We start from the raw sequence: 13,222 nt of genomic DNA on the forward strand, positions 1-13,222 counted from the left end.
AACAAACTTAGAGAATGCAAATTGATTACTTTTTCAGCTTAATTGTAACTTAACTGCATCCATCTGCACAGGCACACAGACATGTACTCACACACAAGCACTCACTCTTCATCGCAGACCCTTCAGCCCCCCCCCCCCCCCCCCCCCCCCCCCCCCCTAATGTTCACAAAGCGCGTCTAAAATCAAATTATAGATGTCCCCTAGACAAACCCCACACATTCCATTGGAATTCACGTGGATTTTATCATTCCTCCACACTTTTCCACTCCGACCGCCGATAAGCCAAATCTGACCTTCCTGCACACAACCTCCACTTTGTGTACTTTTTGTGTAACCTAACCCACCCCGTCTCCCCTTCCCGTCCCACCACCACCCCCGCCCACACCCCCCTGCTGGCTCGCCCCTCTCCTCCCCTCCTGTTGGGTTGAGCTGAGGTTGGTAGCTGTACAGTAAATTGGGGGTGCAGTCTTTATGCTGAGCTGAAGAGGGGAGGGGTAGGAGGGAGGAGCAGGAAGGCAGTGATCTCTGCTGTTCAGTCATCTTCCAGTCCCTGGTTGAGGAGAAAGTTGGCTGCCAGGTTCTCGTTCTTCTCGCAGGCAAAGTAGGCCTGGATCACCAGAGCCTCAGGGAAACCCAATGCTTTTAACTGTGAAGACAGGGAGGAAAAAAAAAGAGCAAGGACATAGGAAAGAAGGTTTAAAAAATAACCGAATATGTAACTTCTCATTCCAAATCTAACAACAGAAAAAACATGTCTGCATTATTCACTCTCCGTTTGTCACTCACCCTTTCAATGGCTTCCTTCTCCTGAGGTGTAACCTGGATGTAGTTGACAGGTGCGCCCTCCTCCCCTGCTGCCCCCATGTCTCCAACCTCTGGCGCATCTCCCCCCTCTCCCACCGGCTCGTTCAACATCTGGATGAACAGCTCCTGATGCTGACTGATTTGCTGGGAGAAGAGACACAGATGTGAACGAAGATTATCTGAAACGCGATGCTTAGATCCATCAGTCAAAGAGTTTGAATGAGCAAAAATGTGAACTTCCAAACAAAACCAGGGTGTGACATAACCCATGGCCCGGGGCCAATAAAGGTTTATGCAGGGAAAGTTGATTGGCCAGTCAGTGATGGCCAGTCCTAGAACGGAGTGGATGCGGGATCTCAATATATCACTGCTGTGGCATGAAGCTAAGTTGAAGTTCAGATCTACTGTAGATCTGCTCATACATTGTAGTGTTTAGACCCAAAACATACCTGCTATCCTACAATGAGACACTTCGCTGAGGTACTTGTAGCTAGCTAGCCATGTAGCCAGCTGTGATGATCTAAACAGCTAACGTTACGATAGCTTCTTAGTTAGTTTAAAGTTCTAGTTTAGATTTAATATAAAAACGCAAAAATAAACCTGTTCTTTCTCCCCGTAGCCACTGTTGCTGTGGCAATCAGCTGTTTTTTTAAATGCAAAATGAAATTTGTTTTCAGCAAGAAAACACATCTACTATATTTAATGTGAGGTCAACACAATGCACAGGGTGTTTATGAATGCTTATAACATGTCCCAATGTGTCTGTGCTCAGCATAGACTTAGTTTCTGTTTTAGTTGCTCACTGCTCACCGACTGTATCGAGCAAACACTAAACCTAGCTAACGTCAACCATTACTGCAGCTGACCATCTAACATCGAGAGCTGCCGGCTTCAGTTTGTAAGAAGTGAGAACAGCTTCTTAAACCTCTTGACTGACTCAGCTTTCTATAAACTAGAGGCAGACGGTTCCAGAGAGGTGGAGCCACAACTGCAAAAGCTCGGCCCTTTGGCTCTAAGCCCTGACGTCAGGACAGCCAGGAGGCCCTGGTCAAAGCTCAGTGAGCTCACTGTGGCCAGGGGTCACATCCAGAAATATCAAGTGGGGCCAGTCTGTCATATGCTTTATAGTTAATTAGAAGAATTTGAAAATCAATGCTGCGTTTGATGGGTAATCTACTCTGAACACTGATATAATGTGTGACCTACATCGTGTATTAGTAGTGGCTGCATTTTGAACCAACTGGAGCCGAGACACAGAACAGGGACTCGGGGTGGTAAACAGTGAATTCCAGTAATCAAGATGAGAGGACGCAAATACGTGAATCATTTTTTCCACATCTTTAAAGGATAACACAGTTTTGACTTTGGCGACGTTTCTTAGTTAGAAGAAACAGGATTTGATCACCTCCTATTTGTGATGGTCAAAGAAAACACTTAAACTCATCAGTGAGTTTCTCTCTCGTGTGCCTGGCAGAGCGGCTCTCAGTGTGTTACCTGTAGAAGCTGAGGGTTCTCCCTGCCTAGCTGCTGGAGGAGAGCTGGTAGCAGAGCAGGGTTCTGCTGGATGGCCTGTCTCATGTGCAGAAACTGGGGCTGGGTCCTCAGGAATGCAAGCGGGTTCTCTCCTAATGGCATACAACATTGATAACCATGAGCAAGAAAGCAGACTTAATTATATTTTCTGCTGTTTCACGCTGAAAATCTATGACTTGCCTTGTGGTTTCACAAGTGCTATTTATAGGGACATATGTTCCCACCAGCATGAAACAACTTCCCTGAATAATGTCAGAGCAAATAACACAAATCTCCTTCGACGTTAATAGTTACTTTAGTTGCTATATGTTATTACATAAATTCAATTATGGTTTAAAATAACCATACTAGATCATTCTTCATCACATTTTTTTCCTTTTATTTGGAATTTCCATGCAAACAAAAACAGCTGCCTCCCTTGATACAACACTTGAGTTAAAAACAAAAGACTCAAGACAGTAAAACAAACTTTCTTTCAAAATGAAAGCCCAGATCACGTGACCTTGCGAGGCAGCTGGATTGCTGCATCGCGTTGCCTGCCCTGAACATACATGTTACATGAACTCTGGACAACGTCCACAGAATCAGCTCAGGTTTGTCCAGAGCTGTCCTTTCACACATGTAACGCATTTCTCCATGTCAGACGCATTTTCACTTGGAAATATTCTGTAAAGCGTGCAGGAGGAAGAGGACTCGTCCATAAAGATGACTGTTTTTGCGTTGATATCAATACATGTATTTAAATCCACGATGTCAGAGAAACAGCAGAAAGCAACATATAGGCAATCAGAAAAGAGTATGAAGCAGCTACACTTCGTGCCACTCGCTCGCTGTGCAGCAGGGTAGCACTGCACACACTGTGAATGACAGTGTGTAAACACAGCTAAAGGGATAGCTCCCGCAGTGGAAAATCTCTACTAGCGGACACATTTCTACCACCACACGTTATTTACCGTCATACCGCCCAGCCCTGCTTGCTGCATTAGATTAGATCATGTACACATGCACCAGTATGCACACATATGCTGGTGGTGCGATGCACAGTCCTGCCAATGGTTTCACCTAGAGGCGGCAGTAATGCCCCAGGAAACGCAGCAAACATGGATAAACGTGTAAACAAACATGTAAACAATGCTGGAGTTAAAATACTTTAAAAATCACTTTTGCAAATGTTTTGCAAAAGTGATAGCTAGTGCTAGTGCAGCTAGCCACTAGCTAGCCATTAGGATTAAAAACAAAAACCTAACCATAACTCCTGCTAAGACATTAAACAAGCCCAACATCCTTAATGTTGAATACCAGAAAATGTTCATTTTAAAGACAGCCTGTGTTAATCAGTTGGCATCATAACCCTGCAAGTACCTTAAGCAGGGCGGACATGCTCATTGTGTCAGTTAAAGGATAACTTTCGTTTTTTACAACCTGGACTTTATTTGTAGCATTAAATACGACCATTTAAACACCCAGACAACTTTTGTGGCATTTGGAGTCGTTTTGAAGAAATTAGCCCCAGAAGAGCGGCGCGTATATCCGTATAATGCGAGTAAATGGGGCACCTGTGCGCAGCCTCTATAAACGCATAATCTGCGGCGAAACTCGTTCATATTCCAATATTTTGTTATGATATGCTGGTGCTATTCCCCTCTGAGCCCGTGGTGGCATGTTATCAACATCCAGCGTCTCTAGACAACTACTTCTGACGTGGATGACGTCATTTTCGAGCGCCGCGCGCTGCGAGCAACCAGCCACAACACGGCTAACTCTGCGGCGGTCGGCTAGTTTAGCTGTAGTTTGCGACTGTTATTTTTCACAAAATGGATGAATATTTTTCCGACTCTGAGGTGGTGGACGATGACTTTGTTTACGATGGACGTCCTTACCGTTTGAGCCAGAGTACACGGACGAGGAGCTCGATGAAAGGAGGACGCGGAGGCAGAGAGAGGAACAGCTGGCCAAACAACAACAAACGGCTGCGCGTCCACGAGTAGACGGTAACTGGTGGTGTTCTTGTGGACAATGTTCATCGATGACCACAGAGGAGGAATGCCTCTGTTGCTCAGAGTGGGACTTGCGGCCAGGAGATACGCGTCTGGATGTGTCAATAAATGTCTGTGTCACAACACTGGAGGATTTCCGCGCAATGATAAACTTCTGTCAAACAAAACCAAGGCAAATAAACAATCTATACATGTGTGTAAGCTACTTACTCAATCGGAAGTTGCCCATTTGGTCCTGCAGGCTTTGGCTGGGTCTTCCAGTTCACTTTAGGGACACGAAAAAACGTCTCCTCCAGTGTTGTGATACAGACATTTATTGACACATCCTCCTCTGTTGTCATCGATGAACATATCCTCCTCTGTGGTCATCGATGAACATTGTCCACAAGAACACCACCAGTTACCATCTACTCGTGGACGCGCAGCCGTTTGTTGTTGTTTGGCGAGCTGTTCCTCTCTCTGCCTCCGCGTCCTCCTTTCATCGAGCTCCTCGTCCGTGTACTCTGGCTCAAAACGGTGAGGACGTCCATCGTAAACAAAGTCATCGTCCACCACCTCAGAGTCGGAAAAATATTCATCCATTTTGTGAAAAATAACAGTCTACTACAACTACAGCTAAACTAGCCGACCGCCGCAGAGTTAGCCGTGTTGTGGCTGGTTGCTCGCAGCGCGCAGCGCTCGAAAATGACGTCATCCACGTCAGAAGTAGTTGTCTAGAAACACTGGATGTTGATAACATGCCACCACGGGCTCAGAGGGGAATAGCACCAGCATATCATAACAAAATATTGGAATATGAACGAGTTTCGCCGCAGAATATGCGTTATATAGAGGCTACGCACGGGTGCCCCAATTACTCGCATTATACGGATATACGCGCCGCTCTTCTGGGGCTAATTTCTTCAAAACGACTCCAAATGCCACCAAAGTTGTCTGGGTGTCTAAATGGTCGTATTTAATGCTACAAATAAAGTCCAGGTTGTAAAAAATGAAAGTTATCCTTTAAAACACTCATCACTGCCCAGTTCCCACAGGCAAATACCTGCATCCAATGGTCTGCTGACACTGACGATTACAGGTGCGTTCTTAAATAGTTGTGGTGTGATTTTTGAACACGTCCACCACAGAGCAAATGTATACACAGGTTGTCCGTGACAATGGCAACACAGGTTCTAAGAGGGGCGGCAACTGGTGATTATTGTCATTATTGATTAATCTGCTAATTGAACATTCCCACTCTTCTCTAGAGATCATTTTTTAGGACTAATCAATTAATTGACTGATCGTTGCAGCTGTAGTCTCAATAAATAAAATGCCTTTGTCCACTTCACAAGAGGCCACAAGTCTCCACAAACTGACTGAATTTCAAGGAAGATGGAGGCAACTAAAAAGCCCAACTACAATTTATACTTGGTAGGAAAACATTCAGTGAGTAATGAGTCGAATGAGTCATTGCCTGCCAGTGAAACTATGACATTTCTTATTCTAATTACCTGTGCATGTGTCCTGTGTGCAACAGCCTACGAAAAATAAGCTTGACAGGACAATCCAGATTTTTGAACTGTTATATGAGTCATCTTCCAGTGTTCATACTCGTCCGGGCCATGAGTCCTCTACATTTGGGATATTTTCTTATAGCATATTAAGGCTGTGGGAGATTTTTAAAAGTCATTTTTAAACTCCATCGTGGTTAATACTCCACCAGTACTGTTTTAGTTTTTTACACGGCAGGGAGAGGCAGGTTGACTGCATGTATTAATGGACCAAAATGAGTTGTGTGCCTCACCCTCTGCTAGAGACGCCGGGGCTTCTGTGGGTCCAGATGGGGGGGCCTGCGGTGGGGGATTACTCTCCTGGACTGGGCTGCTGGGGATACCCTGGAAACACAACAATATGACTGTAAATCGCACGCACTAACACACACTCTTAGCGTGCTGCCGAAAACCATGGAGGTTAGGTAACTCATCATTTGGTAACTATGACAATTATAACTCAACACATTTACTTTGAATACACTCAGACATTTTATTTAGTGGGACTGTCCATCATAATGGACAACTGCCTTGTAAAGACTTCAATATTCTCAAAATAACATGCACTCAAGTTGCCAGTTTATCAGATGCACTGAGCCAAACAGCCTTTCATGTTCTAATGTTGACTTCTAATGTTTTAGGCAGGTGTTGATTCAACTTTATGGGGATTATTGTCATTTTAGAGGCTGTAGTTTCCCATTCATATAATCAGAAACACCTCTAAGTATATGAATTCCTCTCACAGTGTGCAGAGCAGTGTCAGTAGGAAGAATGGGGTGTGTCGCAACTGATTAATTACACTGAAACTAAATCAGGAAGCAGTGGCTGACACTGATTAACATTATGTTCATCGGTGTGTTCAGACAAGTCAGCAATCCTATTCCCAAAATGTGACTTTTCCACAGTACGTAACATCAGAGGAAGCAGACAGCGCTGAGCAGTGGCAGCTGGTGCTTGGGGAAATGTAAGGTAAATGTAGGCACAACCCTAATTTATAGCACATATTTAAAAAGTTGAACTACATTTGCACAAAACAACAAAAACAACTAGTGTATTGCTTAATCTAGCACTGGGTCCATATTGACTGTTTTAATTTATCATGAATTACTTTGTGCAATATTACTTGTCTTTCAATATTTTTTTCCACTCTCATGAAGTACTCATCTTATGCATACATACTGGTATTCTTCTGTGACACATATACATTTATTACTGTGCAGTAGTGTAAATACTGTCACTTTATCTGTACCCACAATGTGCAATTTCTACCCATGTACATCTAATTTTTGGCAGTATATGTTTATGGCAATATTTCTTATAGTTCTTTGTGGCAATATTTATTTTTTACAGATTTTTTCTTCTATAAAGTCCTTTGTATAAAATGTACATAATATAAAGCTTTTATTTTGTATTTTGTATTATTCTGTTGCTATTTTTTCCTACTGCTATTGCCTGCTGCCTGTAATACCCGAAGTTCCCTGGCTGGGGATTAATAAAGTCTAACATATCTTATCTTAGTAAAAATACATGTTTAAATAAAATGTCAAGAAGGGAAAGAGCTGTTAGTCTGAGGTCAATAATGGCTGACAGCCAGATCGTGTGCTCAGGAAGAAAATAACAACTTGAGGATTTTGTATTTATGTTAAAGCAGAGGTGCTTTTCAGATGGTAACAATGATAACTCTGTGTGTGTGTGTGTGTGTGTGTGTGTGTGTGTGTGTGTGTGAGAGAGAGAGAGAGAGACTCACAGTGAGAAGGTATTCCACAGCTCTGTGGGGGTTGTTGAAACTGGCCCGTAGTGCAGCCACCACTCTCTCCCTTTCGTAGCCCATAGACATGATCTCTGTCAGCATGGCCTCGTATTCGGCTCCAGTCACTGAAAACATGCACATGCAGATGATCAAGTTACTAACTCCACATATTTTGTACATTTACAAATGTACACTCAACAGAAGTAGTTAGGTACTTAGGTTGCACGTTCCCCAAAACGCTTTCTTAAATAAGGCATTTAGTTTGCAAATTTGAGAAATTAAAACATTAAATCTGTCCTACTGTGTATTTACATTTCACATTTATTCATTTGGCACTTTTGTCCAGAGCAAGAAGCCACTGTAGCTTGCTCCTTTGGAGAGAAGTGGCTTATGTTAACACAGTGGTTTCCATTAATATTTTGAACGATCTTTCTGCACCGACTGTGGGTCCACACTGTGAGCCATTCTAACTGCTGTGAGCCTGACTACACCTGAGGTCCTCTGTGAAGGAACGAGCTTATGGAATTTAATACTCAAAGTAGATTTAAGTGGAATATTACTTTAATCATACAACATGCTCCACCTCTTTAGTTTTCATTTTCAGGGTTTATATAACTACAGAAATAGAGCTGAGACAGTTTCTTTGCAAAACATGAAAAAAACAATAAAAAAAATAATAAAGAACTAAATCTGAATTTTAAATCACACAAACAGATGGGTAATGGGGCCACATACAATATGGGCTTTAATAGCAACATGACTCCTGCTCTTTTAAATTCTCTGAGTATGTACACAATCTATGAATGGACTACATGGGAATCCCCTTTGCTCTCTGCAGCACCACAATAAGGGAAGGCTCACTTTTGTCACAGCCTAAATATAGGAACAGCATGTATTGCACTGCACCCTGTAAAGTCCCTGACTGTAACTGTCACAGACAGTATTTCACTGAGATGTAGATTTTATGATGTGTTTCTGCCGAGAGTTAGGACCACTCGCTACAGGAACAGCTTTGTTCCTGCTGCTGTTTCACTTTTAAATAGGTCATCTGTCCTATTTTAACGTGGTCTTAACTTGCTTACTAATTTATTTACTTATTTATTATTGTTTTACTGTCCCTTGGATCATGCTCTTATGTTTTCTTAGCATGCTCTTAACAGGTCTTATATTGGCATTTTTAGTGATATTTAATGACTTTTATTTATTTATTTTAGTCTTTTAACCATGTATCAGTGAGCTGCTGGGAGTACCTGTCAATGTCTGCTGTTAATCTGTCTTCCGTATGTGTGCTGTGTTTTTAAATGTTGTGTTTAAATGATGCCCTCTAAAGACTGCAAAACAAATCTACCAACGGGTATCAATAAAGTTACCTTCACCTTGACTTCATCCAGCAACTTAAAAATTGATAAAAAATGTAATATAAATAAGAGGTTAAAATGTTAAGAATTCACAAAAAATTCATCTAAAAACATACCACTGTAAAAATGTTTTGTTAAAAGTTTGGAGTCCTTTGAGTGGGGTTTTGGTTTTCATCCAGGGTCATGGCTCACATGATCAGAGCTTGGTTTGGGTCAAAAACCGTGGTGTTCTGGGTAAAAGCAAACATGGATGTGGAAGGAAAGCATGTTCGAATAGAGCTCTGCAATTACTGCATGCGGTTCAAGAGGCGCACACCGTAATTATCTCTCATTTCGTAGATTTTGTATGTTTACTGACGTACCCTCATGGTCAATGTGATGTGTTTATGTCAATGGACACTAGCTTCAGAGACTTTGAGATGACCAAGAGATGTGTATGTAAGTTTTTATGTGTGTTGCTTTCTTGTAGTTTTCACGGTGTCTGCTGACAAGGGAGAGAGACAGAAATAAAACTTCAAAAGAAGCGTACGAAGCGTGTCATCATTTCTGTTGAGTCAGCGTAGCTACAATGACTAGCAGCAGTAAGTGCAGCTGGCACAGTAAGTATAGCCTAAGTTAGACCAAAGAAATGCACTGATGTGATAACTAATAACACTGTCAATCATCTGAAATTGCGCATTTTACATTTAAAAGTAGAAAATACTCAAACTACTGCATTGGGAGTGTTCCAGGCTTTTGTACAGGACATAATGCAAGTCTGGCAGGATGCCATCTGTTACCTACCGAGCGCTGAGGACGCATCCAAGCCCTGACCCCCGCCACTGGAGCTGCAAAACACAAAAGTGAAGAGGAAAATCAGACAACCTACACATTTCTGTGACTCCAGGGTGAAGAGCAAAGCAGCAGACAATGTTGACACCTGACTTATCCATTCCAAGCAATTACATATAGTATATGTTACATACAGATTGTTTATTAGATTTATAAAACATAGATGTTATAACTGAATTCTAACCACTGAAAAACTCATGTTGTCATTCAGCACACGGGTCTACAGATTATTTGTTGCATCTCAGTGAGGGAGCCAGTCCACTTGTTCAGCCCCAACATCTACAATATGTATTGTTGTGCAAACTGTGCAAATGTGCTACATAACAGAGATGCACTGGTCAAACGGTCACGCTCAGTGTCAGATATATCTGATTCTGTGTCGGTAAAATTCACAAGCACGTGGCCCACCCCCTCCAAAGATAGAAACGAATATGTTATTACGATATTTACTGATATGTGTACTTGTTTCAATTAGTCGACAGCAAGGTGTGTTGTTATTAGGCTGTCATTGAATATTCTGAATTTGTATCGAAATTGTAAAAAAAATCCACACATTCGATTGTGAAAATATACAAGAACATGCATGACGAAAAAGGATTTCTGTTTTCCAGCAATTAGTTTAATTTTCCCAGGAAAATTTGTTGAAGCCCAACATACTTAAGTCTCTCCGGTCATAATGTGAAAATATTGCAGCTTTACACAGTTTTTGCTGCTGCTTTTTTTGACTGAGAAAACTGCAACCAGTGCACCTCTACTAGTGATTCAAATGAAATGATATGCTAATGGATATTTGACACGTTAGACTTCTCTTCTTAATTACAAAGAAACTAGAAGTTTCTATACGGACACATAGTGTAAGTACAAAAAAGTGCAACCCGTTGCGTTACCAGCACTTAGCCGTGCTTTACTGACAAATATTCCTAAAATGTTTTTTACATGGAACTCAACATTAAAGATTTCATGATGTAGCTAGTAAACCAGACCATTTAATGTAAACAGCCAAATTAATGGAATATTTAAAATAACTTCAGAATTATTAAAAAGTTTTGTTATGTTTTCAAAAAAGATAAATTACTACTGTTTCATTCAAGTGTATTCTTATAGTGTTAACCACTATGATACACATTCGTTTCTATGTATCTTTGGTTGAGAATTGAGATACCAGCTTTTACTAAACTTACTAAATGTTTATCAAACAGCAGCCTACAATTCCATTCTTTAGTTTGGCGAATGCAGAGAAAAAACATTACTACAACTTATTAGAATTTTTTACATTCGGGCTCAGTGTCACATCATTTAATGTTTTAAGGGGTTCTCTGTCACAATGATGTGCTCTGGATCAAACCCTACATATTCATATAAATATCCATTGTGAATATTGATTTTTTTCAGCGCTACTACCCGACTTACTATACTATGTCAAGAATGGTTTTAATAACATTATACACTGTATAATTGACAGGTTCTACCTGGCTGGTTGCTGTGGTTCTGTGGCTGCGGCACTTGGCTCCTCTTTGGCCTCCTCAGAGGGAATGGGGGTAGCTGCTGGGGTTGGGGTTGGGGCTGGGGCTGGGGCTGAGGCTGAGGCTGGGGTTGTGGCCGGGACAGCTGTTGACGTGGAGCCAGAGTCCTGTACAGGGGGCTTGGGGGCTTCTGAGGCTGGAGGCGAGGCAGCAGCTGCAGGCTTAGCCTTTTGTCAGTTCAAAAGAAAGTACTGTCAGACTGGCAACTTAAAAGTTGAACACTGAAATTGACTAATCTAACTGTTCACAATAGATTATCTCAGAAATGTAAGTTACAGCACCACAACACTGTAAAACCCAATGTCACCTTAAAGTATTACAGTAGGATCTTACCTTGGACACCATCACTACAACAAAATTCTTCTCATCAATTTTGTAGTCCTTGATAGGTGTGTCATCTTGCAGGATTTTTCCAGCGTATATCAGCTTCTGCCCCGATACAGGAAAGTTGTCTTTTCCTCTTTCTGCTTCTATCTTCTCTTTCAAGGCCTTCACCTGATAAGAAAAGAGACAAATCATAATCCAAAACGATTGACATGCAAACATTAATATGATTGAAGACTTTCATTCACCTCTTTGATCTCTCAAAGAGTCAGAGGACCTGGGTATTCTACCAAGCCTCTATGAACTGAAAAAAAACTAGATGTACCAATGACAAAGCCATTACAGGCAGGGGCGCATCCTGGCTGACTAGCAAAAGGAGTTTTTCATTGAGATTCAGAATATCACACAGCATGACAGCGCTTACTATAAAAAAAAAAGATAAAAGTGAAAAGTTATGTGAATAATATGCCAAAAGCAAACTGAGTAACACAATCTGACTTTCGCTTAACTCTGGCCTTGCTCGCTGCATGTTAAAAATGTGAACATGCTAACAAACTTAGCCAGCTTCTTAGTGCGTTACCAATAAGGCTAATCGTAATTGGCAGTGTCATAAGCGTTAGCATTAGCAATCATAGCACAGTGGGCACCTTAGGTTTATCACAGAAGTTACGGCCTTACATACTAGATCATATCAGGAATGACTGTAAAGCATTAGCAGCAAAGTAACCCTGACACAAACTTGAAACGATGTCAAATTCGTTTGCGGTCGCGTCCCGATGACTTTATTGATGGGCAGTCCAGCTAGCTAGCTGGCTAACGCTTGCTAGTGAGGTTTCGCGTTGTTTAGCAAACGTTTCATGCGGGTTGACATGACTGGTAACGCTTGCTGTTAACGGGGACCCTTTGCCGAAACAACAAAATATGTTCTTTAATTGGAATTATCAAACAAAACTGCTGGGTCCGCGCGTAAAGTTTAAACATATGTCCCGCAGCTAGTACTGTTAGCTAAAGTTAGCTAATAGCCACTCACCGTTTGCTCGGGGTCTATCTCAATTTGAATAGTCTGCTGTTGCAGTGTTTTAAGCGTGATCTGCATGGTAGCGGCGGCTGACGTTGTGTCAGATGTGCTTCAAATGGAGAAATAGTTGCTCGCTAAAGCACTTAATTTGTTCTTAAAGTTGGCGTTTCGGGTAAGATAACAACTAGCCGAGAAATGTGTGTATCCATGAGCACTCAGCAAATCGCCATCTTTGGTGACAAGTTGGTGGTGCGGCGAGAAGAGCTCCGCTGGAAGCTACGAGATCTCGTGCTGTGCTGCGCGCCGTGGCAGCAGCACGCGAAGTGTTTCACGAGACTAATTCTGCTTGAATGAGCTACAAATGCGTTTCGAATATTCGAAATTACAGTATATCCAATGAGGCTAATAATCCAAGATATCTGTAGTTACAGCCTGGTAAGACTATTACTGCTAAGATTAATATTTCAGCATATCTCCAAAAATCTACAATCAAACATCCTATAAAGCTATTAATCATATATCATTTTATAATTGATTTGATTATTTTTTATA

At 41.7% G+C, this 13,222-nt stretch overlaps 1 protein-coding gene across 1 annotated transcript; it reads right to left on the bottom strand.

The window, feature by feature from the left end:
• Positions 1-390: 390 nt before the first annotated feature.
• Positions 391-12,910, bottom strand: rad23aa (RAD23 homolog A, nucleotide excision repair protein a). The gene is made up of 9 exons (XM_041957356.1): positions 12,683-12,910; positions 11,662-11,823; positions 11,275-11,495; positions 9,758-9,801; positions 7,614-7,741; positions 6,121-6,211; positions 2,299-2,429; positions 787-948; positions 391-646 (listed from the first exon to the last, which is right to left on the bottom strand). The coding sequence occupies exons 1-9, from the start codon at positions 12,746-12,748 to the stop codon at positions 533-535; spliced, it is 1,119 nt and encodes a 372-aa protein (XP_041813290.1). The 5' UTR covers positions 12,749-12,910; the 3' UTR covers positions 391-532.
• Positions 12,911-13,222: the final 312 nt, after the last annotated feature.

Source organism: Chelmon rostratus, chromosome 17 (assembly GCF_017976325.1).
Source record: "Chelmon rostratus isolate fCheRos1 chromosome 17, fCheRos1.pri, whole genome shotgun sequence".
Classification (NCBI taxonomy): Eukaryota; Metazoa; Chordata; class Actinopteri; order Chaetodontiformes; family Chaetodontidae; genus Chelmon; species Chelmon rostratus.

Coding starts and splice junctions, on each gene's coding strand:
- rad23aa (XM_041957356.1), bottom strand. CDS start 12,748: ATGCAGATCACGCTTAAAACACTGCAACAGCAGACTATTCAAATTGAG. Junction 6,212..7,613: donor CTGTGGAATACCTTCTCACT/GTGAGTCTCTCT, acceptor TTGTGTTTCCAG/GGTATCCCCAGCAGCCCAGT. Junction 2,430..6,120: donor CCCGGCGTCTCTAGCAGAGG/GTGAGGCACACA, acceptor GTATGCCATTAG/GAGAGAACCCGCTTGCATTC.